This window comes from Arvicola amphibius, chromosome 13 (assembly GCF_903992535.2).
Source record: "Arvicola amphibius chromosome 13, mArvAmp1.2, whole genome shotgun sequence".
In the NCBI taxonomy this organism is placed as follows: domain Eukaryota; kingdom Metazoa; phylum Chordata; class Mammalia; order Rodentia; family Cricetidae; genus Arvicola; species Arvicola amphibius.
The window spans coordinates 1,507,320-1,525,112 of NC_052059.1; the positions used below are offsets into that span (position 1 = coordinate 1,507,320).

A 17,793-nucleotide genomic window follows, 5' to 3' on the forward strand; every position below is an offset into this window, starting at 1 on the left:
TTTATTGGGGACTAGTGTTCACTAATCAAGGAATAGATTAAATGTAATCTTTCTGACTTTATTGATACAAACATGATGTGGATGTTTTCCCCATGTTCTGGCTGCTGAGGACCTTGCTCTGTGCTGTCGGCTAATTCCCTCTATTGATGCCTTTTTTCCTTGCTAATATCTTTTCTAAATTGATGACGAGAAGCCAAGAACAGTATTGTTAATATGTCAAGTAAGGAGCTTTTCGTGAGAAGTCTGAAACTAGCTGTTTATATAAATACTTTTCCTCTTCCAGAATCCTTACTCTGGGTCTGGGATTTCTTGTGATTCCCTTCCTTCCTGCAAGCAACTTGTTTTTCCGAGTGGGCTTTGTGGTTGCAGAGCGTGTCCTCTACCTCCCCAGCGCTGGGTACTGCATGCTGCTGACCTTTGGATTTGGAGCCCTAAGCAGACACACTAAGAGAAAGGTAACGTGGGGCTGGAGAGACGATTCAGTGGGTAAGGAGTTCGAACCACAGCGTTGATGTAAAATGCCTGGCATGGCTCTGCATGCCTGTAACCCCAAGCTTAAGAGCTTTAAGCCGGGCCGATCCTGGGAACTCACTGTCCAGCCAGCCTAGCAGAAATAGCCAGCTTTTGGTTCCGTGAGTGACCCTGTCTTGAAGAAGTAAGGTGAAGACACTTGATATAGCCTCTTGTGGCCTCTGCATGGGCACAGGTGGATGCTCACAGCCGCTTACCCATGTGCATGCACCCACATATGTACACACCAAAAGGAAAAGAATAATAGACCAACCCAGAATGCTGCCGCCAGGAAACGCAACCACTGCATGTGACTTACTAATGGCATCTGCCTACTCTGTTCAGAAACCAGTGGCCGCCGTCATCCTGGGCATCCTGCTTATCAACACCCTGAGATGTGTGGTCCGCAGTGGCGAGTGGCGGAGTGAGGACCGGCTCTTTCGGAGCGCCCTGTCTGTGTGTCCCCTCAATGCTAAGGTACCTTGCCTGCCAGGTTCCTCTTCAGAACACTTTACTGGAAGACGTAAGAGCGTTCACCGTGGAATAGGCACTACTGTTAACCATCATCAGATAGTTGGGGGGGGGGGGGAGTAGTGGTTTTTTTTCAGTGAGTTTATTATGATTCATTGTACTTAGCTAAAAGAAATTATTGTATTCAAAACGAATCATCAAAACCACACAGTATCAATAGATTGATTTAAAGTGGTGCCCACCCTCCAGCCAGCTCACTGTGAGGAGGCTGGGAGTGGGAGGATGTCTCATCTGCCGGCTAGGGCTGCCGGCAGCTCCCACCCTAATCATTCAGAGCAACCTGCTGGCCTCCTCAAGCTACAGTGTGAGGGTGGCTGTACCTCTGCATGGAAGTTTAAAGTGGACAGATGCACACCGGTGCACATCACCCCATTCTCTGCTTGGTGATGCCTCTTGGCAGATTAAAGAAGCATGGATGTATGTGCTTTTAAAATTGGCAGTGTTTTTGTTGGAGAGACCTAGAGAGGATTTATCTCACTTGTATTTTTGGTTAAATCTAAGCTTTCTACTTACCCAGCTGTGCAGACTCTGTTCTTCTTTTTTTATATTATTATTTTATTATTATTACTATTATTATTATTATTATTTTGTTAGGAACAATGCCTGCCTGCTAGGTTTCTTTCTAGGGAGTGGAAAGAATGATGTCACCATACACAGTGGTCAGCACATAGCAGGTACTCTGGAAATGTTAGCTTTTTAGATTTCATGTTCATTTGGCTTCACAGAACAGTAAAAAGAGAATTCCATTTGCTGAAGTTGGGCCAAGACTTTAGGGTAGAAATTCTCCTGTTAGAATACAGATTATTGTGTCTTAGCTCATTTGATAGGAATCACCTAGAATGTGTGAATGGATCCTGAATGGGGGCATTTTCTCAAGTTCTCACGTCTACATTCTATATTTAAGGAAGGCAGTGATTTCAGACAAAGTTCTATATATAAAACTAAGGAGCACTTCCCGTCTCACTGTGACCACAAGGCGAAGGCCAGTCTGTACGAGCTGGGAGTCCATGCTTTTTCCTTTTTCCTTTTTCTTCTTTTCTTTTTTTTTTTTTTTTCTTGTCACTCAGTTTATAGTTCAGAGTCTTAGAAAAAGTGATTTACTTCCGGCTTTCATCCTTGTTTTGCTGAGCCATCACTGTCTTTTGTAGATGAACCTTTCGTAGCAGTTGAATCTCATAGATGTAAGATTTCCTTTGCATTTTCTTCATTCCTTGGGGCAGCAGGAATTGCCCGTTCTGTTTATATAGGTCCTTGCTGTGCGGAACTCCAGTCTCCGCACAGGGCCTTATAATTAATCCCATTGTCACCCTGCTAAGGACCTTGATAGAGGCCATTGCTTTCTTTATTTTCCCAGATGGGAGAAACTGAGGCACAGAAAGGGGTAGCTGGTACCATTTAGGATAGTAATTCGAGTGCTGGGTAGAGACCCAGCGTGGTGTTTTGCTGTGCCCAGGTGACCACCGGGGTAAACAAGGGGCATAGGATGCATTTGCTGTCTTGGCCTGAAAATCTCAGTGTGTGAATTCAGCCATAATAGACTGGAAGACAGAGAGTGCACACACGGGCATTACATGGTCACGAGTATGTGTGTTTCTCGTTTTAACTAGGCTGTGCAGAAAGACCTCAGCTTCAAGCCAGTACTACAATACTCTTTTCTAGAGCTTTTCTCTATGTCATTTAATGGAAGAAAGATAGAGTTTCTGTTCCTTCATATGCTGAAGTGTCTAATTGTCTTTCTTTCTTTTTTTTTTTTTTTCCAAAAAAGCTATGTTGATCTCAGGGAAGAATGCTCTGGAAATCATTATATCCTTTCGATCCTTTCCCAGGGGATTCGTTTTCTGCTCTGGTCTCCACTCGAAGCCTCTGAGTATTAAGTTAGCACTTGGCACCTGGCTGTTGTTCAGACCCAGATTTATAAACTGAGACTTGCTTTTTTTTTTTTTTTTACTTTGAAAGATTGAGCTATCAGTGTAGGTAGTGCTGGTCCCTGGCCTGCATTGAAATTACCCACAGTGCCTTGCATGTGGTAAGTGCCTAATATTAGTCATTGAATTGGGCCAAATGGAAATTGTGTTCATCAAGCCTACCGTGTGTGAGATTCCAAGTACTGAGTTTATTGGCAGTCATTTTAGTTTTTAAGACTTAAACATATGTTGCATTTAACATAACCCCCATGATACAGCTCTAAATTATTTTAACAATGAAAGGACCGTATACCACCCCAAGGAATTTCCTTAAAGATGATTACTGAAATTTTTTGTGTGTTTAAACATTTTAAGCTTAGCAATTTTCAACATCGGCAGAATATTTGAAACAGCCAGTTTCCAAAGCAACGGTATTAAAAGTGCCTTTCATTGTGGGTGCTGTAACTTTTCCCTGTGTGTTTGTCATTTGGTGGCGATGTCTGTTTTAATCTGGCTTCGTTGTCTCAGCATATGAGGTAGAAAGACTGGAGGGAAAGTTGGATAAAGGTCCTCTTGCAGTCTTTATATACCACAGTAATGAAAATCACTCCTTTTAAACCACTATCAACAGTAGCCTGGTCGTCGGGTCTGTTTTCTGCATTCTTTGGCCCAATCTAGGCAGCTATTTTCACAGAATTCCCTGATGAATACATAGACTGAGAATGTCTTCTTAATTTTGGGCTGCCTTCTAGGCCTGAATCAGATTTCTAACTCATTCTGTTTAAATAGCTGCTATCCAACTTTTCCCAGTGGCCTGTCCTCCCTCCTGGGATTCTGGCCTGGCATTCTAAGTGCCTGGCAGAACCCTGGCTGTGCTGCAGAGGGCAGCTGAACTCTTCTGGAGGGCTGCACATGGAGAGAACAAAGGAAGGCAGCGGGAGCTGTGGGCAGAAGAGGCCGGAGCCGCACTAACATCTGAGTAGAAGCTGTATTTGTGTCCTGGTGACCAGGAGGACGTTCCTCTTGCTTTCTGTTCTTTCGTGCATGGAATGGGATGGGACCACAAATCCCGTGGCCTGCTCTGGCAGTAGTGCGTACAGAACTGCTTCTGAGCTGCAACGTAAGAGTGAAGATACCTATGAGTGGATAATACTGTGGTCCAGGAAGTCTCTGGCTCACACGCATGTGTGTGTCTGTCTGTCTGTCTGTCTGTCTGTCTGTCTGTCTGTGCGTGTGTGTAGGAAAGGGGTCTTTTCAAGGGTATTACATCACCCTAACGTTTCCCTGCTTCCCCATGGAGCTAGGTAAATACAAGTGTAGCTACTTGAAAATTGACTTCATGAAAGGAATTTATCACGCGTGTGCTCATAGAATGGCACACTGCCCTGAACCCAAGCCTGTCTGAGGCAGAGCTGTAACTGGGTTGAGACTTAACAGCGCAGGACGGCTTCATTTTCAGAGTGTGGTGCTCCACCCCTGCTGGAGTGCTGTTTCAGGATCCCTCTGTTTCCTTGGGTCACCACTGCCCAGTGTCTGAGACCAGGAGTCTTCAGCGTAGTCGTCCAAGAGGAAGGTGCCAGGAGGGCTGCTTTCTGCAGAGGTTTCTCCCTCTGTGTGTCCTCGTGTGGTCGCTCCTGTGCACGGCTTCATTTCTGTCTGTATCCAGTCAGGTTGGGTTGGGGCTCACTGTGTGGCTGCTATTTCATTTCCCAGCCGCCCAGACTCCTGAAGTAATCACACATATTATTTGCAATACTGTTTGGCCGATGGCTTAAGCATATTTCTGGCTAACTCGCATCTTTAGATTAACCCATCTCCTTTTATCTGTGTATCGTCACAAGGCTGTGGCTCACCAGGTAAAGTTCCAGCATCCGTCTCTGGCAGGGCTACATGGTTTCTCTCTGACTCTACCTTCTTTCTCCCAGCATTTGGTTTAGTTTCCCCCCTCCCCCGCCTAGCTCTGCTCTATATTTTATCACAGGCTCAAAACAGTTTTTTATTTTTAATTAACCAATGGTATTCACAGCATACAGAGGGGAAACCTACACTAGCTTCCCTTTCCTGTTTAAATGAAAAGGAAGGTTTTAACTTTAACACAGAAAAATTACACATAACAAAACAGGTACAAGTACAGATACAATGTTTATATCTACTTTCTCTTTTATTATAACTAAGGAAAACTATATCAACTATATATTCTTCAACTTCATCAAACACTCCAGAAGGATATAATATTTCCCAAGTAAACAGAAAGTGCATTGTAAGCAACTTCTAAAACTCTAGAATTGACAAGAGACTTCTCACTGCCTGGTCACACAAAGTTCTTCTGTACCGTTGGGGCATCCATCTTCAGCCTACAGGCCCATAGTATTCAGGCAGACTTTTCCACAAAGCATGAGATTTCAAAGTTCCACCTATATTGGCAGTGTGTCAGTTACTTTCTTCTGCGTCCTGCAGAATGTCTAGCAGACTCTTTCATGAAGCAGGCACCCTGAAGGACAGTTTCACCTTTAGGCAAGTTCATCAGTCATCTCTCTGTGGGTCCTGCATGTCCAGTTCATACATCATACCATCAAGCAGTCCAGACAAAAGCAGTTTCTTGCCCAAATGGCTAACAAACTCCATAAGGAGCCTCTTCCGTGTCCTTCATCCTCTTGAAGTAGATTCGAGCTGCCAGGAGCAGATGTGTCTCACTCATAAAAGTCCTAAGTTCTTAAACATTTTAAATGCCATATTCTGAAGTCTTGGAAAGGTTTGAAAAATGCCTATACACCTTAAATACATCTCTGTACTTCTAGAAAATTTAACATGACTATAAGCTTGACTGTTATGGATCATTATCTACTAACCTGTATTTCTTAATTATACATTACATTTTTAAATGAGCTGCACAAACACAATACCTTAATTGAGAGCAGAAATACACATATAATAACATTGACCTTAAATTTGTATCAACAAACCAAGATTCATACCAATGCAAATCTCTACAGCATATCCCCCTTTAAATATAAACAAACATTTATAAACAAGCATTTAAGGAATTTGGGTGTAGTTCTCTCCAAAATGCTTCCTGCTTTTTGTTGGGTGAAGTAATTTTCCCTGCCTAGCTCTGCTCTACCTTATCATGGGCCCAAAGCAGCTTCTTTATTAACCAACAGTATTGACAGCACACAGAGGGGAATCCCACATCAGATCATCACTTCTCCTTTATGACACCTTAAAGGCCAGGTCTCTGCAATGACATTGAACACTGAGGGAACTCTATTCTGTCTGTGACACACAGAGAAGACAGTAGTTGGTTTCAAGAAGAAAAGCAGGAAGTGTGGTGAGGCATCCAAGCAGCTAGCACAGCCAGCCGTGTGTACCCAGAGCCTGGGAAGTAGGTGGACGGTGGTAAGATCTGGGCTTAGGAACTGGGGTTTAGATTCCCCTCACAGTTTGTAATAAGATGCTTAACAAAGAAGCTTATCAACTCTGAAGAGAAGGCAACTCCCTCAGCTCAGAGCTGCTGTGGGGAGAAGATATTGACAAGGGGCATGTCAAATCTTGGTGGCCCTCAGTATGAGGTGAAAACTATGGTCTGTCATTCACCCTGGTCTTTCTCTCTAAACAATGTGTGGCATCCCCTCCTGGGGTTACCACTGACTTCCAGTTCTGGGAAGAGCTTTTAATTGCCAGCAGAGACCTCTGATGATGCAAAGCCATCCTGTTTTCCAAGTCCAGGTCCCAGCTCCAATATTATTATTATTATTATTATTATTATTATTATTATTATTATTATTATTATTATTTAATGATGTTTTTGAGATAAGGTCTCAAGTAGCCATGACTGGCTTTGAACTTTCTGTATAGCCAAAGATGTTGTTAATCTGATCCCTCTGCCTCTGCTTTCCAAGTGCTAGCATTGCAGGCATTCACCTCCACATCTGACATTTCTCTGTAATATATATATTCTGAGCCCATACATAACTGAGAAAGTACTTTGCACTGAGACAGGAGCCAGGCTGGAAGTGCTCCTCTCTCAAAACCATGTGGGACTGGATTGGTGGCCTTTTGTTGTGACAGCCCAAGGGCACTGACCTGGTTGCTCCCAAGCAGGGCCTCAGCCACCTGCTGTTGCCTAGCTGCTCCTGGCCCACCAGAAGTCCTGCCCTCAGCACTCCAGCAATGCTGAGCCTCCTGTCCCAACACTAGCTTCCGCTCATCCCTGCACTCTGTCTGGACTGCCTCTTCCCAGGGCATCCTCCATGGCAAACCCTTTCCAGTAGCTAGGTTCAGATCCCAGCCAGGACATAACCTTGCCTGCACAGCCCAACCTTGCCTGCACAGCCCCTGCAGTCTGTGCAGTGACACAGGAACTGAGGTGGTTTAGTCATTAGCTAGGAGTGCTGTGAGCAGGACTTTGGCTTTTGCCTCCGTGCTGTGCCCAGATGCTAGTACAGGGCCTTTCTCGGTCATCCTCAGTCGCTTGCTGAAGGATATGGGATGGTAGATGTCATTTGGTACCTTCTTAGTTTAGGCTGCCGTAAGAGAACGCTGTGGACTGGGGTTTAAACAGCAGATATTTACTCTCGACATTTGTGGAGGCTAGGGAACGCACAGTGAAGGCACCTGTGGGTAGTAGTGGCCTGGGAGAGACCCTCTTCTAGTTCGGGGACAGCCATCTTTTCAGTGAGACCCTGACATAGTAAAGAAAGTGAGAGGGACCTCTGTGACCTCATCACCTTCCAAAGTCCCCACCTTCTAACTCCTTAGGGTAGGAGTTAGTTTGCCATTGTATTAATTTGAGGATGGGGAACAAAAACATCCCACTCATGGTGCAGGGAGCAAAATGCTTGCAGATGCTACCAAAAGAATATGCCGGACAGAAAGGACCAGATTTAGAGAAAGTGACAGAGCTATTCTGTCACAGGTCTGTAGATGACTGACCTGGGATCTCACTCTAAGGTTTGTTACAGAGGAGGGCATGGGGCTTTCCGGACAGTCGTTTGTGACTCCTGGTTTTCTCTGGGGGTGATGTAGACATTTATTTTCCTTCCTGTTGTATTTACAGCTGTCTGCTTGTTACCCCTGACTCATAGTCATAAACCTGTAACCACCGCCCCCCCCCCATAGGGCCTTTTGGTTCTGGAGGGTGTGGTTTTTTGTTGTTTTGTTGTTGTTGCTTTGTTTTAAATCCCTTCCCCTTCTGTCTTCAGTTAGACGACCCAATAGATTTCCAGCTCTGAAAAAAGAAGTCTGTGTGCTGATAGCCAAATGTCACCTGTGTTTTCAGGTTCACTACAACATTGGCAAAAACCTGGCTGATCAAGGCAACCAAACAGCAGCCATCAGATACTACCGGGAAGCAGTCAGGTACACACGTGTACACTTGCAGCCTTGCTCCCCAAGAAGCCGGCTCTTCCCCCAAAGACTCTTCCATCTTCACTGGTTTCTGAGCGTTGGGAGAAAACAATGGAGCAGTAACAGTCTGTTTGGCTTTTCTCTCCATTTCCAGATTAAATCCCAAGTACGTTCATGCCATGAATAACCTCGGGAATATCTTAAAAGAAAGGAATGAGCTACAGGAAGCCGAAGAGCTGCTCTCATTGGCTGTCCAAATACAGTAAGCATTTTTTTTCTTTTCTTAGCTTTCTGCCAAGGACAAAGAATGGATCTCTGGTTTGGGCAGTCCTCTGATCTTCTCTTTTTCTTGTTCATCTTTTCTTTTTGTTTTTGTTTTTTTTTTTTTTTTAAAAAAAAAAAATGCTTTTTCAGGCCAGACTTTGCAGCCGCGTGGATGAATTTGGGCATAGTTCAGAATAGCCTGAAACGGTTTGAGGCGGCAGAGCAAAGCTACCGGACAGCAATTAAACACAGGCGGAAATATCCAGACTGCTACTACAACCTCGGGCGGCTGGTAAGGGCAGGCTGCCCCCCAGTTTCCCGTCCCTTAAAACAGAACCCTCTCTCCGCATTAGAAAAGCCCTCTCTGTGTGTTTATCCTTGAATATACTGCTAAAGTTCTAACTAATGAGCCACACAAACTGAATGAGTCTAACTTACAAAATCACAAAGGCAATGGATTAAATGAAAATTCTGTGCATCCCTTCTGCCCTGGAAAATGTACTCCAAGGGCCACTTCCTGATAAATATTGTTTTGTTTTTAAAACATGGACTGAATAGAAACTAGGATTTAAAAAACAAGCCTGTAACTGATTTCTGAGCTTCCTTGTTCTCTTTCCCCAAGGGAGCAGATTTCTTCTTTTGCAAGGGGACGTTCTCCCCAAAAAGAGTGCCTTATCCGACAGGGCCTTGAAGTTACTTAATGAAAATAGAAAGTAACATGTTTGAACTAACCTATATTTCTCGTCGCTGACAGAATATTTAAGGCAATCTGATGGCTCTTGACAACGAAAGTTCTTTAAGCAGGAGCCATTAGATATCCTAGGTGAAACTGGTAAGGGAAATAAATACTTTTGGTCCATCTGAGCTGAACTGGATGGTAGACAGAATGCTGGGACATCTGAGAAAACGAGAGTGTACAGCTTCACAAGTAGGTAGCATCCACTGGTTCTTAAAAAGAATAAGATGAAAAAGAAAAAGGAAGAAAAGAGCTTGTTTATACTCATTTGAAATACCCGAAGCATTGGCATTTTATGCGGTCTTTGTATAAAAACCAATAGTTCCCCCACATTAGTTATTCATCCAGATAACCACCTCATCTCATACTTGGTAATCCGGAGGTTCCATATAACATTTGTATTTTCCTTAAGAGATAATAAATATCCTGCTTCCTCTGGGAAGCATCCCTCTCTGAACGCTGAACTTGGACCTAAAGACCGTGTTAAAGCAGAAGGGAAAGCCAGAAAACATTGGATGTTTGGGTTTTTTAATAGGAAGAACAGGCTTCCCGTTTTTACCGTGATATAAATAACTGTGGCCTTCAATGTGTTTGTCTCTGGAATGGTGTGCCGTGATTTTGGGAACTGCACAGGTAGAATGGCGAGACCCAGGGCAGTGAGCAGGAGGACTGACCTCGGATGAATGGAGGTGGGGAGGGGGTCCCTGCAGGAGTCACACAGGGAAGCAAACCTGGGGAAGAGATGAGAATGGAAACCCGGTGCAGACTGACTTCGTCAGCCTGGATCAGGCTGCCAGGAGTCAAATGCCAGGTGGTTCGTTGTCAGCATTTTTAAAACACAGTACAATTTGGGAAACGGTTTCCGAGCAACAATCAGTCCTGTTCCAGGTGCACAGTAAAGCTTAAAGTGCCACTATATAGAGACTCCTTTGCAAAGTACTTGTGACCTTGAGGGTGGGTTCCTTAGCTGAAAGGCCTAGTGTGGTCTCTGAGCTGCAGCATAGAGGTCAGCAGGCCATGAAGTACAAGTGACATCTCCTCTAAGGATGGGTAATGGTCTAGGGAGGGAAGAGTCTGGGATAATCATTCTGGGGCATTTGGGTGAGATCTGCTTCTGTAGCAAAAGGTGAGTGAGGCCTGCTTCCATAGATAGCAAAACAGTCACCAGGTCATAAACAAAATCCACTCGCAGCCTTCTGGGTAGGGAAACAGGTGTTTTATCTCCTCCCTTGAGAAGAGGCCCCGGTGTTACATTCCTGGTTTCCCTAGGGATCCGTGGGCACAAGGACCTCTGTGTCCCCGACACTGGACACAGGTCACGTTCAGTGAGCAGATAATGCTTGTATTATAAGTTTTAGGATGATGTGGCTTACGTGGTTTTATTTAAAAAAAAAAAAAAAACACTAAACTCGTTTTAGTTGTTAAGTAAGTACAATAGGAAGACACCATCTCTAGAAATCTGATCCAGTACCAAAAAGAGGAGATACTTCCTCCAGGGCACTGTACAGGGGGGGTGACAGCCACATGACTGTCACGAGACATTTGAAAAAAGGTCAAGCGAGCGTGATGGTCTCTTGTCCTCATCAGCTGTCTCCAGGGCTGCTGGGCCCTGTGAGCTTTCACTTTTCCAAATGCATGCTTTCTAATGGTACGAACGTCTGCGCTGAAGAAGTCTGAAAGCTCCTTTAGGGATATGCAGGGGTGGAGGACACTTTAAAACCTCATGATAAATAATGGGACCAAAACCTCAGTCCTGTGCAAAGCCGGGCAAGTCCTCAGAGTTTCCCCTCTTAGAGAGGTAGTTCCTATCAGGATATTGCTTGCAGAGCAAATGTGTCCACCTGAAGCGTCCACATTAAAGCTCTGGTCAACAGTTCTCGCTTCCTCCCCACTCACTCCCTGCCGCTCCTCAGACTCCGGAAAGCAGGGTTTATGCTAAATGAGCCCCCATAGAAGTAAAGCAAAGATCACAGAACATAAAGTACAAACGTGGATGGCGAGTTCTAGCCTTGCCCTTCGCGTGCTTTCGCTGGGGTGATCAGTCATAGCCCTGAAACAAGGGATACCTTGGTATTGTTTGCCTGTTGTGCTGCCCAGAGGTGGCGTTGCCGCGGGTCCTGTTGTCTAAGCCCCATTGTGCTCTCCATTGTGGTTCAATTACCCAGCTCTTGCTCTTGACAGCTTAAAAGCATTAAGGCTTAATCTTTAACAGCTCGACCAGCCCATTTATATATCCCCAAATGAGAGGAACTTAATAACTTCAGGGTGTCGGTTTTAGAAGCTGTTTTTATAATGGGAGACAGATACTTGCTTTGATTTGTGGATGCTGGTAAGAGGAGGACACAGTGCAATTATAGAGGAACTAGGAAGTGCCTGGTTATTTGAGGCATGGTGCTGATCTTGAGGGTGGCGGAGATGGAAGAACCCTGGGGACTCTTCTCTGTGCAGCTTTCTGTCAGTCATGGGCTTTAGAAAAGAGAAAACATGCTAAGTGTTTTAAACCAGGACGCCTTAGCAGAAGGACATGGTCAGACAATTGTGGGAAGAATAAAAATGGAAATATGATGATGCAGAGGAAACCCATAGGTTTGGGGGAGCATGTGGAGTGAGACCTGAGTTCAGGGGAAGCTGCCATGTGGAGGAAAAACCGCTGCTTCCAGGCCTGGGACCGTGGAGGAGAGGAGAGGGTGGGAGGAGGAGAAGGGCAGGATGAGAGTTGGGGGAAAAGCATGGTTCTCTGTCCTTGTCCTCCTGAGACTGGGAAAAGTCAGGTGGTAAAGGACCCAGAGCAGAGTACAGGGCACACGAAGGACCAGGTGGGTGAATGACACCTCCACTCCCTGTTGAGTATTAAGCCACCGTGTTTCTCTGTCCTATTTTTATTTATTTATTTATTTATTTATTTATTTATGTGTCTTTTACATCATTTATCTTGATCCCATTCATTCCCCTGTTCCTTCACAACCACCCTGCACCCCCCAAATAAAACAAAATTTAAGAGAAAAAAATAAGAGGGGGAAATTAAAAATCTCGTCATGGAAGCTGCAATGTGACACAGTGAGTCATGCAGTAAACCCCTTTGTCCATTTATCTCTGTGCTTGCAAGTGCTCATTGCAGCCATTGGTCTGGTTTGAGGCCTCTGGTTTCTACTACACCATAGATGCTGGGCCCTCACTAGGACTCTTTCTGGATATCCTGTTGTTGCCTTGTGTTGTGGAGATCCTGCAGCTTTGGTCTGTAGGTCAGGTCTCTTTACATGCGTCAGTAGATCATAGATGGGTGGATGTTGGGGCAGGACAAATCATAACCCTGGATCTGGACCTGGGCAGCTGCCAGTTCTCCTGTCTTCACCACCAGGGTGAGTTCTCCAGCATTGCCCCCTGGCTAATTCACCCTGCAGCAATTGTGTGTCGAGGAAGAGTAGTAAGGGAACAAAACAAAAACCTGTTACCTGAGGCAGCCTTCAACAAGCAGTAATAACAGTCAGAGAGATAGTGGGAAGAAGTTGGAAACAGGAGGACTGGTGTTGTATGAGGGATTTACGGTGTCACCTCTGACTCTGTCCGGGTGACTCTCGTGTGTATTACACACTGCAGAGAACTGACTTGACACACCCAATACAAAGACTGTGTTTAATGTTTAATATATTTAAACAGCCCTATTTATTTGAATCTTATGCCATTTTCTAATAAAATATTGCAGCCTGATATTCTAAGCCTCATGAGAAATTTGAGAAATTCTAACATCTTTAACAAACAAAAGATATTTGTAAATGTTTTCATAATTCATTAACCTTTCATCGCCTGTTTGTTGCGTGGGCCATAGAACAAGTCAGAATATTTCTGTTGTGGGAAAGAAATAATAACCTGAGCTGCCATAGATTTCTGTCATCTGAACTTGGGCAGAGTTCCAGGGAAGGCGTACATCCAAATGAGATGTACTTGGGCCCCCACGTGCAGGTGCTCACAGGTGCAAAGACAATTCTCTTCTTCTAAAACAGGCAAAGAGGATCCAAACTGCTGAGGGGGTTTACATTGTTATGTGGGTCTTTTCCAAGGAGTTTACAGAACATATCTGAATGGCTCATATTTTTATCCCGAGTTTAGATGTTCATAAGAGGTTTCTCACCCCTCCTCACAAGCAGATTAGGTGTATAGCACACATTTGCACTCTTAGGTGTATAGCACACATTTGCATTCTTATTCCCCCGCCCCCCATCTACCACTTCTACGGTGTGTGTGTGTCAGGGGGACACTCTTGTCCCCCCCATCTGCCATTTCTGTGGGGGGTGAAAGAGAGGCAAGGGGGGGAGGGAGAGGAGAGTATAGGTGGGAGAGAGAAAAGGTGAGGGAGAGGGAAGAAGAAAGAAGGGGAAGGAAGGAGAGAGGGAAGGAGGAGAGTGAAGGTGGGGGAGAGAAAAGGTGAGGGAGAGGGAAGAAGAAAGAAGGGGAAGGAAGGAGAGAGGGAAGGAGGAGAGTGAAGGTGGGGGAGAGAGAAGGGGAGGGGGAGGGAGAGAGAGAGTGAAGAGGGAGTGAGGGGTGGGGGAGAGAGAAGGGGAGGGGAGGGGAGAGGGAGAGAGCAAAGGAGAGGAGAGCAGAGGGGAGGAGAGAAATGAACCTGTGTGTCTATATATGGAGGCCAAAGATCAATTTTGGATATCTTCCTCTGTGGCTCTCCTCTTTATTTTTGAGGCAGGGTCTCTGACCGTTTAAGACCTTGTTGCCATTTCAACTAGATGAGCTGGCTAGTAGCTCCTGGGGTGTGCTTTTCTCTGTCCCCTGCCTTGCTCTGGAATTGCATGTGTGCACCAACAGGCTTGGTTTTGATGTGAGTTCTGAAGATGTAAGTGCTTGGCCCATGGAGCCATCTCCCCAGCCCACTACAACTATCTAGTAACATAAAATCCTCGTTTACTATTCCAAATAATACTTTATCAAAGACGGACTATAGGGGCCTTTCAGGAAAAGAAGAATAGCAGCATTTCCCAGTAGCTTGAAATGTGACTTCGTAACTGTGATCAGCAAATACTGGGTTCTACAGTTAGGCTTCTTGGCTCAGGACCCAGTTCACCTCGTTCTAACCCCTGGCCTTCCATCTCTGTCTGTGTGGCTAAGCGAGTCTCTTGATTCCCTGTTATCTCAGTTGTTGCATCTGTAAAGGGGGTTGTAGCAGCATCTACTTCACTGGGACTCTTTTTTCAAGTACATGGGTTGATAGAAAAGACGAGAAGTTCTGTGAGTGGAGATAAAGTGGGGGCTCCTGTTCGTTCTGTGGGACTTTGTTGATAATATTGTAGAATGGGAAGAAGACAGAAGGGTTAGAGTACTGACTCTGGGGGATATTTTGTTTTCAGTATGCAGACCTAAATCGCCACGTGGATGCATTGAACGCATGGAGAAATGCCACCGTGCTGAAGCCGGAGCACAGCCTGGCGTGGAACAACATGATCATACTCCTGGACAACACAGGTGCAGAGGGGAGCGGTGATGGGGGTCCCAGTCTTGTGGGCCGACCAAGGGCCCACGTCAAACACACGGGCTGCTCGGGGCACCTAAGCCTGCGTCAAACACACGGGCTGCTCGGGGTACGTAAGCCTGCGTCAAACACACGGGCTGCTCGGGGCATGTAAGCCAGTGCCACCTCCACAGGCTAATGGCACATAGACTAGTGCTATTCCTTCAGCTTAAAAAAATAAATGAAACAGGGCTGGAGAGATGGCTCAGCAGTTAGGAGCAGTGACTGCTCTTCCAGAGGACCCGGGTTCAATTCCCAGCACCCACGTGGCAGCTCACACCTGCCTTCATACGAGTGCATATAAAGTAAAGTTAAATTAGACCATTTAAAAATTCTCAAATCAATAGATAATAAGATGGGCATGGCGGGACCCACCTTTAATCTTAGCACTTGGGAGGCAGAGGCAGGCAGATCTCTGAGTTTAAGGCCAGCCAGGAAAGAAGGGAGAGGCAGGAAGAAGAGGAAGAAAATCAATCCGGTTTTACAGGGGCAAGTGAGATGGCTCAATCAGTAAAATGTTTCATAAGGACCTAAGTTCTACCCTGTGCACCCACACAAAAAGCCTAGGCATGATGGCAGACACCTGTAACCCCAGCACTGGGGAGGTGGAGACAGGAGGATCCCTGAGGACTCAGTAACCAGCTGGACTAACCCAGTTAGTGAGCTCCAGGTTCAGTGAGAGACCCTGCCCCATCTCAGAAAGTGAGGTAGAGAGCTTGAAGACACCTGGTACTGACTTCTGGCCATGTGCATGCAACACCCTGACACAATCATACTAACGTCCATCTTTCTAGAAAATGAAGTTTCTCCTGACATATCTTAACACGATGTGATGAAAATCACTGTATAACTTATATCGGGGGTGTAAACTTGGCTTTCTGAAATGTCCCAGAAAGGCATTTGCCTCTTCTGTCAGAATTGTGTTGAGTTGCCAGGGCTCTTCCTCTCAGTAGGTGGTGATGATCTTCACACGCTCTGCTTGGATCTTTTCAAGCAGTGTTTTTCGTGATCGCGTATAATGCATGTAAGAGATGAAGACACAAATATAATATCAGTGTGATTTTCATTTCTCCTCACAGGTAATTTGGCCCAGGCTGAAGCAGTCGGAAGAGAGGCTCTGGGATTAATTCCTAATGATCACTCTCTTATGTTCTCCTTGGCAAACGTGCTGGGGAAATCCCAGAAATACAAGGTGCGTAAACCACAGGCCTGGATGTCCTGCAGCTGACAGGAGCCAGCAGTGTTTCTTATGCCCAGTTCCATCGAGAGTTAGGCTAGAGGAACACCAGGGGATCTCTTGGTCAGATTAGTTGCCCAACAGACAGACATATGGGGTCAAGCCCAGTGCCCTTTCTCATCAGAAACAGGCCTGTTCCTTGTGGAGAGGGAACAGACCTTAACTAGGAGAGGGGCTGGTCTGTCCTGTACTATACGGCTGGTTCGCTCCTCCCATGATGTCCCCTCCCCCTTTGCATGGAGAGTCTGACCCTGTCCCTTGCAGTAGGGAGGGGTAGTAGGGTTGTCTATGGGTACTGTGTTTTGTATTTTATGTAGCTAGTTCCCACTGCTGCCAAGCTTTCTCCTCTCCTGAATTACATCTCATCAGCAAGGTCCTAGAACTTTTTGACCACTGAAAACCACAAGGTCTTGAGTCTGGCACTGAGAGGTAGCTCCATGGAGGAGGACTTGCCTAGGAGGTATGAGATCCTGGACTTGACCTCCAGCCCCACAAATACACACACTCACTTTGGTGGACATGTGTGCACACACACACACACACACACACACCTCTTCCACTCAGGTTTACAAGAGTGCTAAGTGGTTGGCTGGGCCTCACTCCCTCTGTACTTCAGGGAACTGTGGGTCCATTCCCTGCTGGCCCCACACTCTTACTTTACGCCTCGGAATCGTTGAGGGAGCTTGTTAACACAGATTCCTCCCCAGGAGAATCAGCCTATAGCAGGTCAAGTTTGGATATTTATTCCTGACTAGCATCCTGGGCAGCCCACACAGAAAGCCTTGGAGGTACTTTGAGAAGCAGTCGCATGACTTTTGGTGGGAGAATTATTTTAGGATTGTGAGCTGATAGATATTACTTAAAATACTTTAATATTTTACTAGTATTTTATATTAATATTTTATTCTGAACTTTATTTCAGAAGTTTAACAACCATATGTTATCCTAAGGCCATGGATATGATTCAAGGCCTAACAGTAGCAATTTTTCCTTTTAGAGAACTCTACTAATGCATTAATTAATACTCCTCTATTGTCATTGCCTTGTGTTCATTAGACATCAATATTGTTCTAAATTTTTGTAAGCTGTTTCATGTGTTTCTATCCTTTCTGAATGTTGGTGCATTTAGGTTTCACTATACATTTTTAGTTCTAGCTTTTGTCCTAAAAGTTGGCTTTTGGAGATGCTCTATTCTTTTTTGTATGTCTACATGGGGGAAGGGGTGTGGTTGTCAGCAGGGACAAGTCGGGAGACTTGGTCCCCCACTGACCCAGCGACAGCAAGCTTTCTTCGGGATGCCAGTTCTGTAACTATTGTATTCACTTTTTTCCTTTTATTCTACAGCCTGTAATGTACAATTTCTGTTATAGGAATTGCACCCAGGCTTCATTGGCTTCCTGTTCACATGCCCCACCCCAATTAGTAGCAAATACTCCATATAGCAGAGTGGAGCCGTTAGTTGCCCTTGTCTTCACGCATTTTTCATCTAATGGGCAAGGCCAGAGTGCTGAGCCTATGATAAGGAAATAAGGTGAAATCTGAAATAAGGAGCTCATTTTGAGCTCTTGGGTAGCTACCAGCAGGGAGCATAATGAGGTCAGCCAGCCAAGGGCCAGCATTTGATACTTTTCTTTTAAGTTAAAGATTTAGAATGTAAACATCTGTGTAGCTTTTCTGTCATAATGAAAAGAGGACCTTTTGTTCTTGGCCTGCAGGATGCCCTGTCCTGCTCTTTGTTGGCTGTCTCCTG

At 45.3% G+C, this 17,793-nt stretch overlaps 1 protein-coding gene across 1 annotated transcript in view; it reads left to right on the plus strand.

Annotated features, from left to right (window-relative positions):
• Positions 1-17,793, plus strand: part of Tmtc4 (transmembrane O-mannosyltransferase targeting cadherins 4) — a 57,801-nt gene that overhangs the window by 36,048 nt on the left and 3,960 nt on the right. Inside the window, exons 10-16 of the mRNA XM_038310579.1 lie at positions 284-455; positions 856-987; positions 8,224-8,303; positions 8,446-8,553; positions 8,706-8,847; positions 14,646-14,760; positions 15,886-15,998. Coding sequence (XP_038166507.1) covers positions 284-455; positions 856-987; positions 8,224-8,303; positions 8,446-8,553; positions 8,706-8,847; positions 14,646-14,760; positions 15,886-15,998 — 862 coding nt within the window. The remainder of the gene's footprint in view (positions 1-283; positions 456-855; positions 988-8,223; positions 8,304-8,445; positions 8,554-8,705; positions 8,848-14,645; positions 14,761-15,885; positions 15,999-17,793) is intronic.